This window comes from Drosophila ananassae, chromosome 3L (assembly GCF_017639315.1).
Source record: "Drosophila ananassae strain 14024-0371.13 chromosome 3L, ASM1763931v2, whole genome shotgun sequence".
NCBI lineage: Eukaryota > Metazoa > Arthropoda > Insecta > Diptera > Drosophilidae > Drosophila > Drosophila ananassae.
In genome coordinates, this window is record NC_057929.1 from 18,587,493 (window position 1) to 18,604,472 (window position 16,980).

At 45.4% G+C, this 16,980-nt stretch overlaps 3 protein-coding genes across 7 annotated transcripts; all 3 read left to right on the plus strand.

The window, feature by feature from the left end:
* The first annotated feature begins 1,169 nt into the window (after nt 1–1,169).
* On the plus strand, nt 1,170–2,137 carry LOC6496631 (zinc transporter ZIP1). The gene is made up of 2 exons (XM_001961259.3): nt 1,170–2,028; nt 2,088–2,137. The coding sequence occupies exons 1-2, from the start codon at nt 1,170–1,172 to the stop codon at nt 2,129–2,131; spliced, it is 903 nt and encodes a 300-aa protein (XP_001961295.1). The 3' UTR covers nt 2,132–2,137.
* Nucleotides 2,138–2,237: 100 nt separating this feature from the next.
* On the plus strand, nt 2,238–4,001 carry LOC6496632 (zinc transporter ZIP3). The gene is made up of 2 exons (XM_001961260.4): nt 2,238–3,766; nt 3,845–4,001. The coding sequence occupies exons 1-2, from the start codon at nt 2,755–2,757 to the stop codon at nt 3,883–3,885; spliced, it is 1,053 nt and encodes a 350-aa protein (XP_001961296.1). The 5' UTR covers nt 2,238–2,754; the 3' UTR covers nt 3,886–4,001.
* Nucleotides 4,002–4,433: 432 nt separating this feature from the next.
* Nucleotides 4,434–16,937, plus strand: LOC116656226. Of its 5 annotated transcripts, none has more exons than XM_032455697.2 (3): nt 4,434–5,193; nt 15,202–16,166; nt 16,801–16,937. In XM_032455697.2, exon 2 carries the CDS (start codon nt 15,608–15,610, stop codon nt 16,064–16,066), a length of 459 nt encoding a protein of 152 aa, XP_032311588.1. In that variant the 5' UTR covers nt 4,434–5,193; nt 15,202–15,607; the 3' UTR covers nt 16,067–16,166; nt 16,801–16,937. The 5 variants fall into 5 exon arrangements, with proteins under 5 accessions (XP_032311588.1, XP_044571552.1, XP_032311589.1 ...); XM_044715617.1 differs by lacking the exon at nt 4,434–5,193 and adding an exon at nt 8,486–8,692; XM_032455698.2 differs by lacking the exon at nt 4,434–5,193 and adding an exon at nt 13,688–13,980.
* Nucleotides 16,938–16,980: the final 43 nt, after the last annotated feature.

Below are 16,980 nucleotides of genomic sequence, written 5' to 3' on the forward strand. Positions count from 1 at the left end.
CTCCATTAAAGTGCGTAGGCTTCAGCCGGTCGCGGCAACTAACATTCGCCAATGACAACTCAATTCCAGAGATACCAGGGAAAAATACGACCGCCCACAGATAGTGCTTTAATTAGCCAGGAACGGGGCTAGCAACAGAAACTTATTTGCACTGAATTTTCAGGCCGAAAACTTCCACTGACAGCCTAAATCGCGAAAACAAAGTGTCTGCGATGGTGTCATCGCACACAGGAAACCGATAAGGCTGCCCGATTTGGCCAGCACAAGTATTGTCCAGGCCTAGGGAAGGTATACCACTGAAATTTCGCCCTGAACCTTTACTGTAAACAACGGAGGAGCCCCTAATACGAGTTAATACGAGTTCGTATTTGCCCATTAGCTGATATCTAAGTTAACAATGCACCGGTGATCTGAGCTTAGAGCGGACGACGGACGGCACACGAAGTCTTACGACGGGCGCTGGTCGGCGGCCGTGATCTGTGCGAATTAGGTTTTGGATTAAGCTTTTTTCTTAAGTTAGTCAGTTCTGGGTTGACAACCGAATAATAAAGACACCATATCTGAGACGGGTCCTTTCATCTTTGTCAACCGCCGCGACAGTGTAGCTGAAGCTAAGACCCTGCTATCAGCTTACTGGAAGAAGTTCAGCGGCATCATCATCACTGATCTTGGCCACCACCTGGTCTGGATCGGTGCTCTGCAGCGCTACACGACTGTAGAAGCCGTGACGAGTGACCGGCCGTTGTGGGCACCCCCAACGGTACCCCAGAGCTAACAAGTCCGTGAGCAGCACGTGCCACGGCGTAACCTCCTGCAAGACCTGTGCAGGCGGGAGATATTGTGGGCATCTCCGTTGCCGCACTATCCCACACCTTTGTCGTAACAGCTGAAGCTAAGACCCTGCTATCAGCACCATCACCATTGATCGTGGCCACCACCTGGACCTGATCCGCACTCTGCATCACTCTACAGTAGCAGGGGCATCCAACATATTGACCGATCGTTGCGGGCAGCAACGTTATAGCCTTAACCCCCTGCAAGACCCATGCGGGTGGAGAATATTGTAGGTGAACACGCCGCCACAGTATTACTTAACATTATCTTCTACAAGAAGATATGGGGCCGACTATAAAAGTCGAGAATAGCCAGGGAAAACTAGTCCGCCCGCCATGGAAGACCACCGGCTAATGGTGGCCAAAATAGTGGCCATTGTGGTGCTGCTCCTGGTCACCCTGATCTTCTGCTTTATTCCCTACCTCCTGGACCGCTTCTACAAGTGGACACAGCGCCCCAGCAGCAATGCCCGCGAGTTCAAGGTGGTGCTGTGCCTGCTCAACTTCGGTGGCGGTGTGCTGATAGCCACCACCTTCATCCACATGCTGCCGGAGGTGGTGTCGGTGGTGAGTGCCCTGCAGGATTGCCGAATGCTAGCCCACACTCCTTTCGGGCTTCCCGAGGTCCTGCTCTGCACCGGCTTCTACCTGATGTACTGCATCGAGGAGACGATGCACTTTGTGATTCGCCGCCGGCAGCTGAGGAAGCGGGAGGAGGCCTTGGAGAACGGGGAGGAGGAGATCGTGGAGCCGGAGGAGCCCAACTGGCTGAGGGGCTTGGGCATCATAGTGGCCCTGTCCCTGCACGAACTGTTCGGCGGCATGGCCATCGGCCTGGAGATGACCGTGAGCACTGTCTGGTTCATGACAGGCGCCATCTCGGTGCACAAGCTCGTCCTGGCGTTCTGCATTGGCATGGAGATCATGATGGCGCACACCCGGTGGATCCTCGCAGTCGTCTATCTGCTGGTCTTTTCCATAGTGACCCCCATTGGAGTGGGCATCGGGATCGCCGTCAGCGAGTCCTCGGCTGCGAATGAACCGAGCACTGTTTCTGGAATCCTCCAGGGCCTGGCCTGCCGCACTTTGATCTACGTGGTCTTCTTCGAGATAGTGGCCAAGGGTCACGCCGGCCTACGCGTCCTGTTCTCCTCGCTGGCTGGATTTGTCCTTATGTTTGGCCTTCAGATAGCAAGTAATATTTGTAACTTTTCAGAATTTCAGCTCTTTAATCGCTCGATTTCTCAATTTCAGTTGGAGAAGCCAAGGGAAAGAGCCACTTTGTGTGTCCCCAGTAGATCATTAGTCTACCCTCCTCTATACTTACTTTTCACCAGAAAAAGTCTGTTAGATCATAGTGATCTGATTATAAAATCAACTTTATTCAATCAACGAGTTTGTTCACAAAATTATCATTATGTGTTAGGAAATTTATTTTTAAAAACATAACAGTCGTATCAGGCTATGTTTATTAAACGTTTTTTTAATAAATAATACTAAACATGTAATAAACATACTGTTTAAATAATGAAATATCAAATCTATAAATCATTTTTGGTTTTTTAAATTAAACAAAAACTAAACACAAAAACTCATCCTCCTCTGCTAATCCGCAGAACAATACTTCCGAAATTCCCCAACCCAACCACATAACTCTTTTCAATCAATGAATAATTCGCGGGGACCCTCTATTATGGTGCCCCTATCTGGCAAGGTGACAGCCACCTGTCCACCGGAGATAACTGAATCCATTTTTTGACGGAGCTCGGCAGCCGGCGGTCTGGGACTCTCCTGCCCGTCTACCGGCGTATCAATCAGCGATCCGATTTCAATCAGACCCCTTTGATATATAACCTGCAATGTGAGTCGATGGGCCAGTCGCTGGGAAGTTCAGTAGCCGGTCGTAGGTCTGGAAGCAAGCATGGAGGCCGTACAGAATTTTGCTAGAGAGGAGTCGTCCGGCTCCGACCACCAGGCCCTTCTTGTGGCCAAAATTGTCGCCATGGTGGTGCTTTTGGTGATCACCGTCCTCTGCGGCAGCCTGCCCTACATCCTGAACCGCTGCTTCGAGTGGACGAGGAAAAGTCCGGAGGAGACCCGCTCCTCGACGGCAGTGCGCTGCCTTCTCTTCTTCGGCGGCGGGGTGCTCATCTGCACCACATTCGTCCACATGCTGCCCGAGGTCATCGAGGTGGTGGAGCAGTTGCAGCAATGCAAGTCCCTCGCCCAGACACCCTTCGCCTTGCCCGAGATGCTGCTCTGCACAGGATTCTTTCTGATGTACGCTCTCGATATGTCGATGTCCGGCTTTGTGCACCGCCAGCAGCAGAAGCTCAGCCGGAAGGAGTCCCTAGTCAGCGTTGCCTTTGAACGGGGACGCAGTCCGCGGCAAAGCGTCCTGCTCGGAGCCAAGAGGGAGACTCCGGTTGAAGAAATTCCAGAGCACAAGGCGGAGGACCACCACGGACACTCCCATATGCCGCCGCTGGCAGAAGAAGGATCCTCGGCACGGGGTCTGGGCATCATCCTGGCTCTCTCCCTGCACGAGCTGTTTGAGGGCATGGCCATTGGACTGGAGGGCTCCGTGAGTACGGTCTGGTTCATGTTTGGGGCAGTGGCGGCCCATAAGCTGGTGCTGGCCTTCTGCGTGGGGATGGAGCTCCTGGTAGCCCGCACCCGAGGCTCCCTGGCCATCATCTACCTGGTGACCTTTTCAATAGTGACGCCCATCGGCATCGGCGTGGGTCTGGGCATCAGTCACCAAGTAGCCCCCGGCCACCCTAGTCTGCCCTCGGGCATCCTGCAGGGCATCGCCTGCGGCACACTTTTGTACGTGGTCTTCTTCGAGATACTCACCGAAAACCACTTCCGGTGGCTATCCATGCTTGCCACCGTGGCGGGCTTCGCCCTGATGTTTGGCTTACAAATACTGTGTAAGTATAAAGACCAATTCATGCTGCATCTAATCCTCTCGTGACTTGGACGCTTACAATGTTTTTTGTCTTTTGCAGCTGACGAGGCAGAGGGCGATGACAGTCTGACTTGTTCCTAGCAATGGCACCACCCCCGGACACCTGCCAGCCCCAGTATTATCACTTATTACTTGTTGATACCTTGATAAATTTATTAGTTGTACGGCTAAAATAAAACGATAACAATGTTTAAACACCGTTTGATGTTTAAAAGGGTTATTCGGAGGCGGAATGACTTTGAATATACAAATATGGTCCCCTAGTCAAAATTTTGTAATAAAGTTTTCTTAATATAGTTTGAAAAATGAAAATATGAAAATAAAAATACCGTAAAATTTACAAAACACTTTTACATCATAACGATGTTTTTAACGGAAAATGTAAAATTTCAAATATCTTGACATAGCTTTACATTCTTTGCGCTAACAGCACATTATTAACAGTCTGGTTCATCATACAGTGCTACCAGAGTATTTGAGCTTCAATTTCAAAAAATATCGGAAAGTGTATTTTACCGTAATTATTATTTCTAGAAGCTGCTCATATGATTTGAAATATGTTTGATAGGTTTAGGTTTTGAAAAGTTAAACAGAAATAAATTTAAAAGGTCTGGCAGCACTGCCGACAGCCTTTGGTTAACCACTGTTAAGCTTAACAGCGCTGCCCCAGCAACGCTCGAAGTGGATTCCAATTCATGTTCCGATTGAAGTGCGGATGGTAGTGCAGTGCTAGCGGTTTGCGTGGTGGAAAATTCGATTTTTCTGAATATTTAACCCTTCCTGAGAGTCGAGTTGTTGTTCATTCGCGTCAATTAAACCCAAAGCGGGCGCATCAAGAGTGCTTCCTTTAGATCTCCTCAACGAGCTGTTTTGGAAACTTTTCGTTTCCGGATTGGATTTATCTGACCGTGTGTGGAACGCTCACCATTTGTTTACTCCGACCTCCGACTCCGGCCGCCCCACATTTTCTGCTGAACTTGTGCCGTTGGGTGGTGTTGTCATTGCCCCGCTCCCCCCCAAAGTTTGGTGCGGAAAAAATCGAAACTCGCGCACAGTGGGCGCCACAGAGGAATAATTTCGGAGGCGATAATAACTTTCCGCCGGAGCGCCGCCGTTGTGCAATCGCCGTGCCAAGCCAGCCCACCCCAGCCCTCATCAGACTGCCCCCTTCGAGCTTTAACCAGCAGTGCATTGAAATTCAGAGGCGATACGCTCGTTCCACTGTGCGAATGCTTCAATCGGACGGACAGCAGAAGCAGTAATTCGTTAAACAACGGCAAACAAATTGAAGAGCCACCTCCGATCAGCCATAGCCTACGATGTAAGCTGCCGAACCCACAAGGGACCAAGAGCACCAAGAGTTAAAGCTTAATTTGAAGTTCTGAGCAGGTGAGAGCCCACCAACAAGCGACTGTCGGCCTTGCTGGGTTATGAAAATTATTTATATTCCGGCCCGTCGCGACCCACGAGAAATGCGTAGTTCCCACACAGACAGAGTGCCATGATAACCACATATATGTATGTTTGTTTTGCCATTTATTTTAGGCTGCAATGAGTTAACGTATTTCTGAAACCGTCCGCATCTCCGAAGAACGGCTGCTATTAATAGAATAGATCGAAGCTCTGGGCCCATTGACGTGATCGCCGAATCGAATGTGGCGATTTATGCTGGCCAAAAGTGTTTTATTGTTCGCAGTGCCTGCTTATGCAGCGACGGTACGTGCGAGTTGAGTCACCCGGGGACTGATAGTCAGACAAAGACTGGGCCATGGCATTATTCAGAGTCTCCGCTGGAATACTGAATGGGTTCAGGCGGACGCGCCCTCAAGTTCAGGCGCTGGCTTGCCCCATTTACGTAATTGGGTCGGAAGGGGGCAGGCCGAAGCTGGAGCTGAAGCTAAAGCTGAAGCTTAACCGAGATGAGATGCCGCAGTTTTGGCCATTTTCGCTTGCCACACACGCGCCGCCATTTTGCTGTCGCACTCATTTTGGTTTTATTGCCTTTGTCCTGGCAGGTCCTGGCGACCCAGTAGTTGCGGGTGCACGGGGAGAAACGACTGCTCGGCTTGGGGAAGCACTTCCATTGTGGCCCCGACCCTCGTGAGTGAAACCCAACTCGAAAATAAACGCCTGTTGCCCATCCCATTGCAGAAACTTTCCATCGGCCCGCATACACACCAGTCAGTTGGCCTTTTGTTGGTTCGATTGTGACATGGCACAGTATTTTCCACTGTGTACTCATGTTTGAATGTTATTTCAATGATTTTTCGGCTTTGGGGCTGCGGCTCTCGAGTCGCTGTGCTGTGTTTGATTTGCTGTAACCGAGAACCATTCTCTTGAACGGCGTCCTTGGGCCCAAACTGGCTACAAGTCTACACTCCCCCTCCGCCGCAAAGTGCTTAGACACTCGGGGTAAGGCGGGGTGAGCCATTGACCTCAAACCGCTCGAAAAGTTCGCCATTTGCGCTGCAATCGAAAACAACTGGGCGAGCAGCTGATGGAACCGGTAAGACCCCTGCTCTTTTATCCGCCGGACAATGTGTGTCAGCCAGCAGTGAGCCAACAGCTGATGCGTTCCGGGAACAGGTTTTCACCTGCCAGCGCGACTTTTGCTCGCGCAATTGTGCTAATAATGGTAATTGCTATAAAGACGCTTCATTATCGGGCCTTCCACATTAGCGCCGAACGACTTAGTTAAATATATGTATGAATTGGTCTAGGGGGCAAGCGTCTAGGGGGGCATGCACTGTAGAATAAATCCGCAGTCACGTGAACTTTCTGAGATTATAAGATTCTAGAACGAAGACTAATCTTATCTGACTCCAAATAATCAAGTAATCTCGTTACGCGGAAAGGAATTTAAATATTCATGTAGTTACCCCTCATCAAGCGGCATGCAGCTGTTATTTTGTCGCAAAAATATGGCTTTTAAATATCTTTAATTAGATTCAGGCTGGTGAAAAAATAACGTTTGAAAAAAAGCAATATTTCACTGATCTGATTAGAAACCCATTTGCATTCCGTGGGGTGCCACTCATTTATATTCAGCATGCAAACTTTAAATTATTATAATTTGGTTTAAGCTCAAACTTGGCATTATTTATTCCCCTCCTAAATTCAACTATTTCGACTTGCGATCTAAAAGTTCTGATAAAACACCCCTAGTATTGTAGGGTCTGTTATTAACTAGAAATCAGGGTCTGAAAATAATGGTTTTTTAAATATTTCAATCGAAGCAAGAAAGGAAAGCTAATATAGCAGTTATATTATATTATTATACGACAGCAAAAAATCTCCACGCATAATTTTACCTGCTCCGTAACATTTAAGCTCCCCTGAACCAAAGTCCAGAACACACCTATGTAGGTTCCATCACCCACAGTTCCACTACACACCTAAGAGAATAAATGATCAAATTTGACCATATATTGAATTATATAGGACGTGTAATGGCGATGACCATCATTGTTTTTGGTAAATATCATTTTTTTAAATGTATGTATACCAACTAAAATAAGAAAATGACATCCAGCAGTTACCATAGCTTTGGAATATTCATGCAAAGTTTAAATCTCCGATTTTCCCAAACCATTTTCCTATGAAAGATTCGTTCAGATCATACCATCCATAAGGAAAAGCTCGAAATAATTTTATTAAATTTATTACAGTTAAGTAAAGATTATTTTCGTCAATAAAATTAGAGTTTAATAGATAATCTCATCTATAACAAGAAAGGAAAGCTAACTTCGGGATAAGGATATAGTCGACCGATATCGGCCATTCCGACTTATATAATACCTGCAAACAAAAGAAGGATGTGTACAAAGTTTGAAGTCAATAGCTTTAAAACTGAGACATTAGTTTACATAGAAACAGACTGGCGGACAGACGGACATGCTCATATCGACTTAGGAGGTGATCCTGATCAAGAATATATTTACTTAATAGGGTCGGAGATGTTGCCTTTACTGCGTTGCACACTTTTGAAGAAAATTAGAATACCCTCTGCAAGGGTATAAAAATCATTATCTGATAGTACCCATAAATGTTACCATTTTTCCCTGGAATATAGATTAGCACTTCCAGCTTAAATGATTATTTCATCATTATTTTTGTATCAAAAAATATTTAAAATAAAAAGAAAGAAATAACTTATTTTATTTTGATCGAAAAATAAAACTTGCAAGCATTAGCTTTGTAATCATTAGATTGTTTTATGATTTTTATTAGGGAACTTATAATGAATACAGTCCCTTCTAGAAAGTAAGAACTTGATAGATATAACTTTTAGATATATGTATGTAAATAAAATAAAAGTCTGACTGATAAGTTAGACACTCTGGAGTCCAAGTTGACCCAAAGACTTGTTAAAAAACGCCCATTGTTTCTTATTTCGAGCAATTAGAATCGATAGACTGTTTACCCTCCTCGGGGATCTTCATTCGTGGATCCTCTTGATCCGGATGATGAATCACCGTTTCCATCCCGCTGCCCTCTGCAACGTGCCATGGAATCTATTATGTCAACTGGAAATTTTCCACTCCGAGCAACAAAGTGGTGGGAACTCTGCTCGTTCTGAAATTTGAAGTAGCGCTGCACTGGCAGTCTGAGGAGGGAGCGAGCGAGGGAGTGTGTGCGAGGGAGACGGGCGACGTAGCCAGGAGGGTTGCATCATTCTTTCGAATCCCGTCTTGAGGCAGTTCGGTTCCAGACGCAAAAGGAGAAACAGCTCCAGGAAGTGCAAGTGTTTGCGGAATTGTGCTAAACTGATTATTGGCCATCGAGTCAGGCATTCGGCGAGTGATGATTTGTTTATAGGACGCCTCTCGGAGCGTAAACAACTAAACAAAGAGCCCACAAAGTTTATCGTCAGCGGATACAGAGGCGCGTAAGTGGAGCAATTACGGGCAGCCAAAGTCCAACTGTCACATGACCAGCCCATCAGAATTGTGAGAGTAAGAGTCAGAAGAATCCCCTCCCTGCGTGCCGAGATGGAAAATGCCAAATTTTCACTCAAACCACCTGCAGAGGGAAATTCTCGCTTTCGTGCTGGCATGAAAGCAAGCAGAGTCCTTGTCAGAGGTGACCTTCATCCAGCCCCTGCCAGAACTTGATTTGTTGGCAGCTGGCATCTGGATTAGAGTTTAAGTTATGCCTCCAGTAGTGTGGGAATCGTTTCCATACACCATTAATTATTCCCCGCCTAATGGATAATGCAAACACGATGCCCAGTTGCCCAGTTGCCCAGTTGTAGAATCAATCTTCTATTCCCATTCTGAATGCATTACTCTCTGGCTTAAACATCACCTGGCTGCACTATTTAATTTCTCAATTTGCATTTTCGCAATTTGCACTTCACATTCAACCTTTGGGAGTTGGGAGCAGGAGTTGTGAGGGCGAAAGCAGGCACGGCCTTGAAGTTATTTACACGCTCAGCCGCATGTCCGTCCTGGCGGCCAAATTTCCCTTTTCAAAGCGCCCCATAAGGGAGGGGCAACCCCTCGACAAGGGGAACAAACAAGGCTTTTGTCCTCATCCGGTTTTTGTGTATTTCTTCCATTTGAAGCCACAACTAATGCGGAATGCGATCCAGAAATTGCGTTTTAAAATCTGTCGCTTTTTAGCTACAATTTGTTCTGCCGAAATGGATTGAGATCTTAAAATAGTGTGTCGTGTTTGTCCGAACACCTTATGGATCAATCACTATTATTGACATGCAGGGAACTTGAAGTGGAAATCTCTATAGACTGTATAGGTTGGGCCGAGTATATGATATCCCAGCTAGAAATTTAAAAGCATTCTGACGGTTTTTGTATAATCATTTACGATTTGCAAAAAAGATTCCAGAAAGATCGTTTTTTCTTTGAAAACAGTCGCTCCTTAAGAGGATGATTTCTGACTCCAATCTGACTCTTTTCTAACACAGATATTCAAAGATGCTCTCACCTTTCGAATAAATGATTGAAAACCCTCAGAAAAGCACACAATAGCTTTATTTTCTATGAAATAGTATATTAATAAGAATATTAGAAAAATATTGCAAAATTGGATAAGACTTCAAAAGTTATATTTCTACTGACAACTTAAATATTAATTCTTAATTTTAATCCAATATATATATATTATAATTTACCATTACCAGTTTAAAACTATTAATTTTAATAATTAGTTGCTTATTATTTTTTCTATTATTTTAATTTAATCACACTTCAAAAAAAACCCTGAGCAGGTCTCGTTTGAACTTGCTCAGGTAAAAACACATTTTATGACTCTATCTTTAAAAAACATGTTAAAATGTGCTTACTCAGAAAACTCTCATTTCAGACGCATAATTTGGAGCCTTCTATTTTTCTTTTTTGAATTCTTTAACAATATAAGCTTTACATAACATAACTATATAGATCTTCATAAGAGTTTGGATACATGCAAAGACCTGATATTAGCTTATTAGACAATCTTATGCAGTATCCCTTCACAATCTTATAACTCTACAAAAAGGACTATAACTTGTGGTTTCCCGTAACCCCCTTGCAGTTAAATGAAAACTGAAATGCATATAAGCTTTGGCTCTCCCTGTTTAAAATTATTTAATGAAAAAGGCGGAATAACTTGCACGCACCGGGGAGCAACCATAAAAAGCGTGGGCCAAAAAATCAATATTTTGCCCCAAAGCCAGCAAGTTTAATGCACAAAAAACATCCACCGAAAAGAAACGACCATTGTACATACAGTTTATGGGGAAAGTGCAACCGCCATTCAAGTTTTTATACCAATGTGCCTTATAACTTTTGAGATCCGGAATGCTCCAAGGTTTTTGTTGCTTTTCTGCCGGGGGCTAGGTCCGGCGGAAAGGTAAATATAAAATGTAAAACATGAAAGCAGCCCGAACGCGGCGACAGCAGAGCGACACCTCCTTGTGTTTGTGCACTTGGAGGTGCAGCGAGGAAGGACCTCTTTGTGGCATTTTTCCTGAAGCACTTCAGTCTTTTTTTTTGATAATAAGTGCTCACAAGCTAAAGACTTGGCATTGCTTTAAAAGCTTAAACTTTAAGTAATCTACAGAACCATGTAGAACACCAATATTTCAGAGCAAAAATTTCAAGTAAAATCTATTATTATTCTAGGTTTTGAGGTTTCATAAGCTATGATTTGTTGTTTCTTTTTTATTTAATGCTAAAATATCTCTACAATGTTGTTTAAAAGATATAAATCAATGCAAGCAACACTTTCAGAGTTAAAGTCAATCAAAAGTGCGCTATTCAATCTATGTAGCTCCCTTGTCACTGGAAACTTTAAACGCGATTCCCCGCCACAACACGATTTCCAGAATACTTTTCAAAACCATGTAAATAAGATTTTAAAGAGGTCTCAAAAATCATAAATCTAGTAAATGAACGAATGATATTTTATATTTTAATTATAACTATCCCTGTTATTCCCTGATAACCCTGATATTTTTTGTAAAAACCTCTGCAAAAAATTCAATTTAAAATATTTAACAATTTTAAATATTTATATAGGGTTTTAAGGTATTAACTACATAAATCTAACACTAAATACTTTTTATTTCCAATTCGGATTATCCTTCTCCGAGATATACTAAAGGGAATGGACCATTTTTGCCAGAGCTTGTGTTATTTTTTTCCAAGAGTTTCAAAAAATCATTATTTAAAAACATTTAAAAGTTTAACCTTAACACTAATCTTTTTAATTAAATTTATATTATTATAAATATTAAATTATTAAAAGTAATCCGTTTTTGGCCCCTGATACCCATGTACCACGTATTTTTGAAAATTAAAAGCCTGTTGCAGTGGCTGTGAAACATTATGGCTTTACAAAACGAAAAAACCACACGACCATTAACCACTGACACAAATATTTGTCTGAGGGGGCCTGGAGCGCCCACTATTAATTTCGAAAAGTAATGAAATAATTGATGGCGATGCCCTAGGCAGTGACAGCAATGGAAATATGAGAAAAGCGTACCATGAATGGATAAATAAGCCATCTCTTCTCCCTCCCAACATTTCTCATTTTATTAAAATAATAATTTTAAGATAATAGCCGCAACTGGCAGACCCCTTTTGTGAGATGCGTCAGAATAGGGGGGAATATTGGGGAAGACTGAGACCCAATTCAGTTCAAGGTGAGCGGCTTGTCCTTCACTCTCCTGCCCCCCGTCCATATGGCTTTATTGATTTGCTCAACTCTTTCAATTAACTGGGCTGCAGTGCGTCAATCCCCCAGCTGACTTTGGCTTTTCGACAATCTGTCCATCACGACCTTGGCCCCCAGCCAATGCGCACTTCCATTGAGGTTTTCCCGGTCTCTAGTTGGGTTTTAGAACCCGCCATATAGCAATCAGACCAAGAGCCGCAGTTGTCTAGCCTAGGTCAGCATCAAACGGACCCCCTCTTTTAATAGAAGACGGCCGTAAAAGTTATCGCGCAACTCCAAGAGCCCACAAAACAATTACCTCACAATTAGGTGCAAGAATTTATGGGCCCCCAGGCACGACGTGGAAAGCATTCTCTTATCTGCATGATTAGCCAGTATTGGCTTAGAAAGTGCTAATTATTCATAGATTAGTTCGAGCAACCATAAAGTGGCAACAGTTTTCTTTAATATTAGAGATTATACTATAGTATCCGGTACGCGTATTACTCCTAGATTACTCCTTTTTTTGCTAATTTGAGTCAATAGTATTATGATTACAGTTTACTTTTAAAATTTTACTTTAAATACTATCTAATATAGTAAACCATCTACTATTATTTCTTATCTTTTGTGTCTATATAATTGTCGCAGTACTCCAGAGCCCTATAAGTCTTCTTATTAGTACTATTTGCCATATAAGAATTATGACAACAGTTTTCTTTTATAGTGTTATTTTACTACTTATTATACTACATATTAGAGACTATACTATTTACATAATTTGTGTCTATTGTCACTGTACTCCAGAGCCCTATTAGCCTATCTTATTAGTATTATTTGCCATAAAAGACTCTGCCTGAAAGCTACAATTAAATCAAAGTCTGATAACGATGGAACCTTTCCATTGTCGATAGGGTTGTGTGAAATATGGTCTATAGTCTTTATTTAGATGCCTTATCGGCCTTCGTGGGGCTCTGGTATGTGGGCTCTTCTTGACTTTTGTAGGTATTTTTGGTCAAAGTGCTCTTTAACATTTTTATTTTAAATTATAACTAAATAAGTCATTATTATCATTCTTTTTTTAGACCTTGTGGAAAGTACTAGAGGCAACCTTATTCCCCTTTTGGAATCAGACCCTTGAATCGATAGAGCCATGACCGACCGCCTGAATGCCCGTTTCCACGCAAACTAATCTATAAACTTTTATGGCTCGATATCATCTAGCCATAGATGTCGTATAACTGAGGGCCATAGCTGGCCCCATACGCACTGTGGCCTTGGAAGGGCTCTCGCTGTATCTGATGGTTTCTCGCAGTGTAGTGGGTCAGTCAATCACAGGCCTTATAGGAAGTGTAGCTCGAATACGTGTTTTCACCAATTTCGGGCTCTAATCCAATTATGCGCTTGCCAAGAGTGCCAATATGTAGTTATATATTAGTGTACACGCGTCCAAATTTAAATTTGACCACTGTCAGTAGCCAGGGGGGGGAGTGCAGGGAGGATGGCGTCACAGACCATTGGCAGGCTGACAGCCGCCAACGCGTGGGGAGCGTGTGCGAGGGCCTCCCCACACAGATGCAGTAACTAGTGCTGTGGACTGCGACGCTCTTTGATAAGAAATTTATTAGATTAAGGCGGCGATTGCCGCGATTACAGACGCCGAGCAGCCTTGTCGTGTTCCACTCCCAGCGCGACCCACTCTGCTCGGCTCGGCTCCGTTCCATTCCGTTCCACGGAGGCAGCGTGCGAGGCTTAGTCGGGCTTTCGACGGCCCGCGGGATTGTTCTTTAAATCCGACTCCGAGTCCGAGTTCGAGTCCGCTACCGAGTGGAAACTGAGGCCCATCCTCGTTCGAGTCGCAGTCCGGAAATCGTGGACCCTAGAGACAACATGTTTACAAGCTGCGGCCCACGAGTTTCTTTGTCTTTCGGGTCTTTTGAGTAAATACTACGGGGTGAACAAGATGCAGCCCAAAGTTTCGAGGCAGATTTGTTCAAGAAAAGTGAAAGTGCGGCAGTGAGTACGAAGTAATTGCATACAAACAGGCGCAGGGTGCGGGCCTTGGCCACTTGGACTTTGACTAAGAGTGTCTTTGATTCTGATTTAATTCCCCCCCAATCCGACCGCCTCTTCCGTTTCCGAAGAGTGGAAGACTGTCACGCCAACCTGTGGCCCCAGGGAGGTCGAGGTCGGGGCCAAGTGACGTGATGGGCCAACCGGATCACGTGAGCGGAGCGTTTTCGGCAGAGCAACGATGTAAACCCTATTCCCCCATACGCAGATGAGCTTATCGCGGACATAAAGACATTTTCTGCCAATTATACTGTAAAGATAAGTCGGAAATCGCCTCCCATACACTCGCCGTGCCAGATAATCGCGATCCGAATTTGATTTTTGATAAGCGACAGTTTCGTTGTCTAGCTGGCCGGTGCCAGCCCTGCCGGAGACCAGACAGTGTCGAAGTCTAATTTCGGTGCCTTGTTTACTTCGCTCTCCGGCGGAGAGCTGCAGTGCACGAGGTGTCTAATCGGCCAGCCCATAGAGCAATGAACTTGGCCATTTGGGCCTCAGACTGATATAGGAGTACTCCTCCGTCTACCTGGTGTTGTTCCACCTGCGGACTAGTCGAATCCCCTTTCTGAATAAACATCTTGGCCGAGCCAGCTGGAAAGCTTGAAGCGAAGCACACGTGTCACACTTGTTTTTGAATATTTAATCCATTTGCAACCGTGAAGCAGAAGAAAACCCATAACAATTAGCTTCAAACCAGGCCAATGGATTTGAAATAGTCGAGCACCAGTCCGAAATCACGTTCCCCGCTTCCAGGGGCTTGGGATTAGCAATGCCTAGCTTGTAGAGTAGTTAAATCTGAGTAGCTGGGAGTATCGGCAGTATGGTAAGGAAAGCGCTTAGCTCCGGTCATTAGGGCTTATTTATTCACAGACTCCGGTGGCCTCTGCGGCGGCTGAAACCGGTCTCTCGAAATAAATCACTCGACCATCCACATCCACACACTGGGCCCGTGTGTGCTTTGCATTGTTTGACAATCAAGCGGTGGAAGGTATGTGATGCTGCGCTTTTGTGGGAATTTGGCGGACTATTCAGAGCGGAATTATGGTTCGAATTCAGTGCTTAGGCTTAGACTAGCCCCTGCCCGACCTGCTTACTGGCCTGTTTATGTCATTTATCATGCGAATCTCGACTCATTCTCGTACCCTGTTTGTGTCTCCATTTCAGAGCTCATCCCGACGCCCGCTAACCGCTAAGCGAGGACAGAGACCATAAATCATCATCCAGCCGAGAGCGACGGGCAGCGATTGAGTTGCACCACCAAAGAGCCCCGAATTAATCATACGCCACGTTGGCCGGTTTGCTTCCTCCGTCGTCGATATGTTCGCCCATCCGCCGCCGCACCACGCGCCGCGCACTTGACACGCGTTGAAGCGAGTCAGTGGTCAGGGAGAAGCAGCTGAGCGCCTCCCGGAAGAGCCAGCTCCTCCTGGAACACCCTCCGACGACGACCGACGCGTCTCCGGTTTCTGCTCCGGCTTATTTTGTTATTTTTCGTTCAAAGTCGCGTTCGTGGGACGCTGCGACTAATTGGCATCAACAGCGTTCGGTTACCGCCACGACAGACTACCGCATGTGGCTGCCAAGGTGTAAACCCCTCGCCAGCAGCATTAACTGCTCCAACAGCAACAGAAACTACAACTTCAACTGCAACTGCCTCCAGTTGTCAACGACCATCGCTCAACATATTCTCCGTTGGCCCGTGATACTCCCCCTAGCGTTCTTAATGAATGACTCTCGTGGCAAGTCATCCTACCGTGCCAGCAAACCGACGTCCGCCTCGTTCGACAACAGCCAGAACAACAATCCCCGTACTTACAACAACAGCGGCAAGTCCGACAAGGTGTTCCTGCACTACACGCCCCGCGACCCGCGCCTAAGAATTCTCAACAAGACCGCCACGCTGAATAAACCCTTGAATCGCACTCTGAGCGAGCTAAATATAACTGAAGATCTGTGCAATTATGGTGAATTGATTGGCGGCGGCAGTGCCGATTTAGTGCAAGTGAAAACTGTGCAAGTGAAATCCTAAGCGGGTGCAGGTCGGTTCGTATTTTTCGGTTTCCGGTTTTCGGTTTTCCACTCTGTTGTCGGACGGGACGGGTGACCCCGACTGGATGGTTGACGGAAAGGTAAGTGGGAACTACGGTAAGGGAGGGGTATGGTGGAGCTGTGACTTTCCAGGGGGGAACAGTCCGATTTGCGTCAGTTGGTAGTTGGACTTTGGGTCCAAGTCGACTGATGGAAAATTACCATCCGGCCGGCCATGGGGGCCAGTACAGCCTATATGGCTGTCTAATTATAACCACAGGCCGTCGAGTGCACACAAATATTATTATTTTGGTCAGCTGCTGCTCGGCACGGCGCTCGTCTGACGCACTTTGTTTGCCACTTTGCTTGAAAACAAGTCTCCCGCTCCCAGCACGCTCTCAGAGATTTCGGGCGGATTCCTGAGGTCAAGTTGAAGGCGACTCGAGAGTCGAATATGGGAAGGCGCCAACCGACCAGAACAGTTTCTGCGCGATTTTATAAACGGAATGTTTACCAACAGATCTTGTTGTTGGCACTGCACTGACCAATCGGACCAATAGGTGGGCGGTGGGTGGTCGAGGGAAGCAATCCCTCCCTGTTGCAAGTTGTGACTTACAACAAAGTGGGGCTAACTTTTCCAATTGGGGGCACAAAAGTGAAATGGCAGAAAAGACGGTAGTGTCGATGGGGAAGTGGAAACCGTGTAACACCCGCTCTGGTCTCTCTCTCCTCCAGCAGGTAACCAGGCTCGCACTGCAGCCCCGAGGAGGAGGACACTTCGCCTGGCGCCTAGTTAGACACTACTATGAGAGCTAATGCAAACTGTGTTCAATTCCAATAATCGCTCGGACTAGAGAGTGCGAATTTTATAAAAGTTTTTATATAGCATACCCCCTAATCATCCTCTAACCCGCG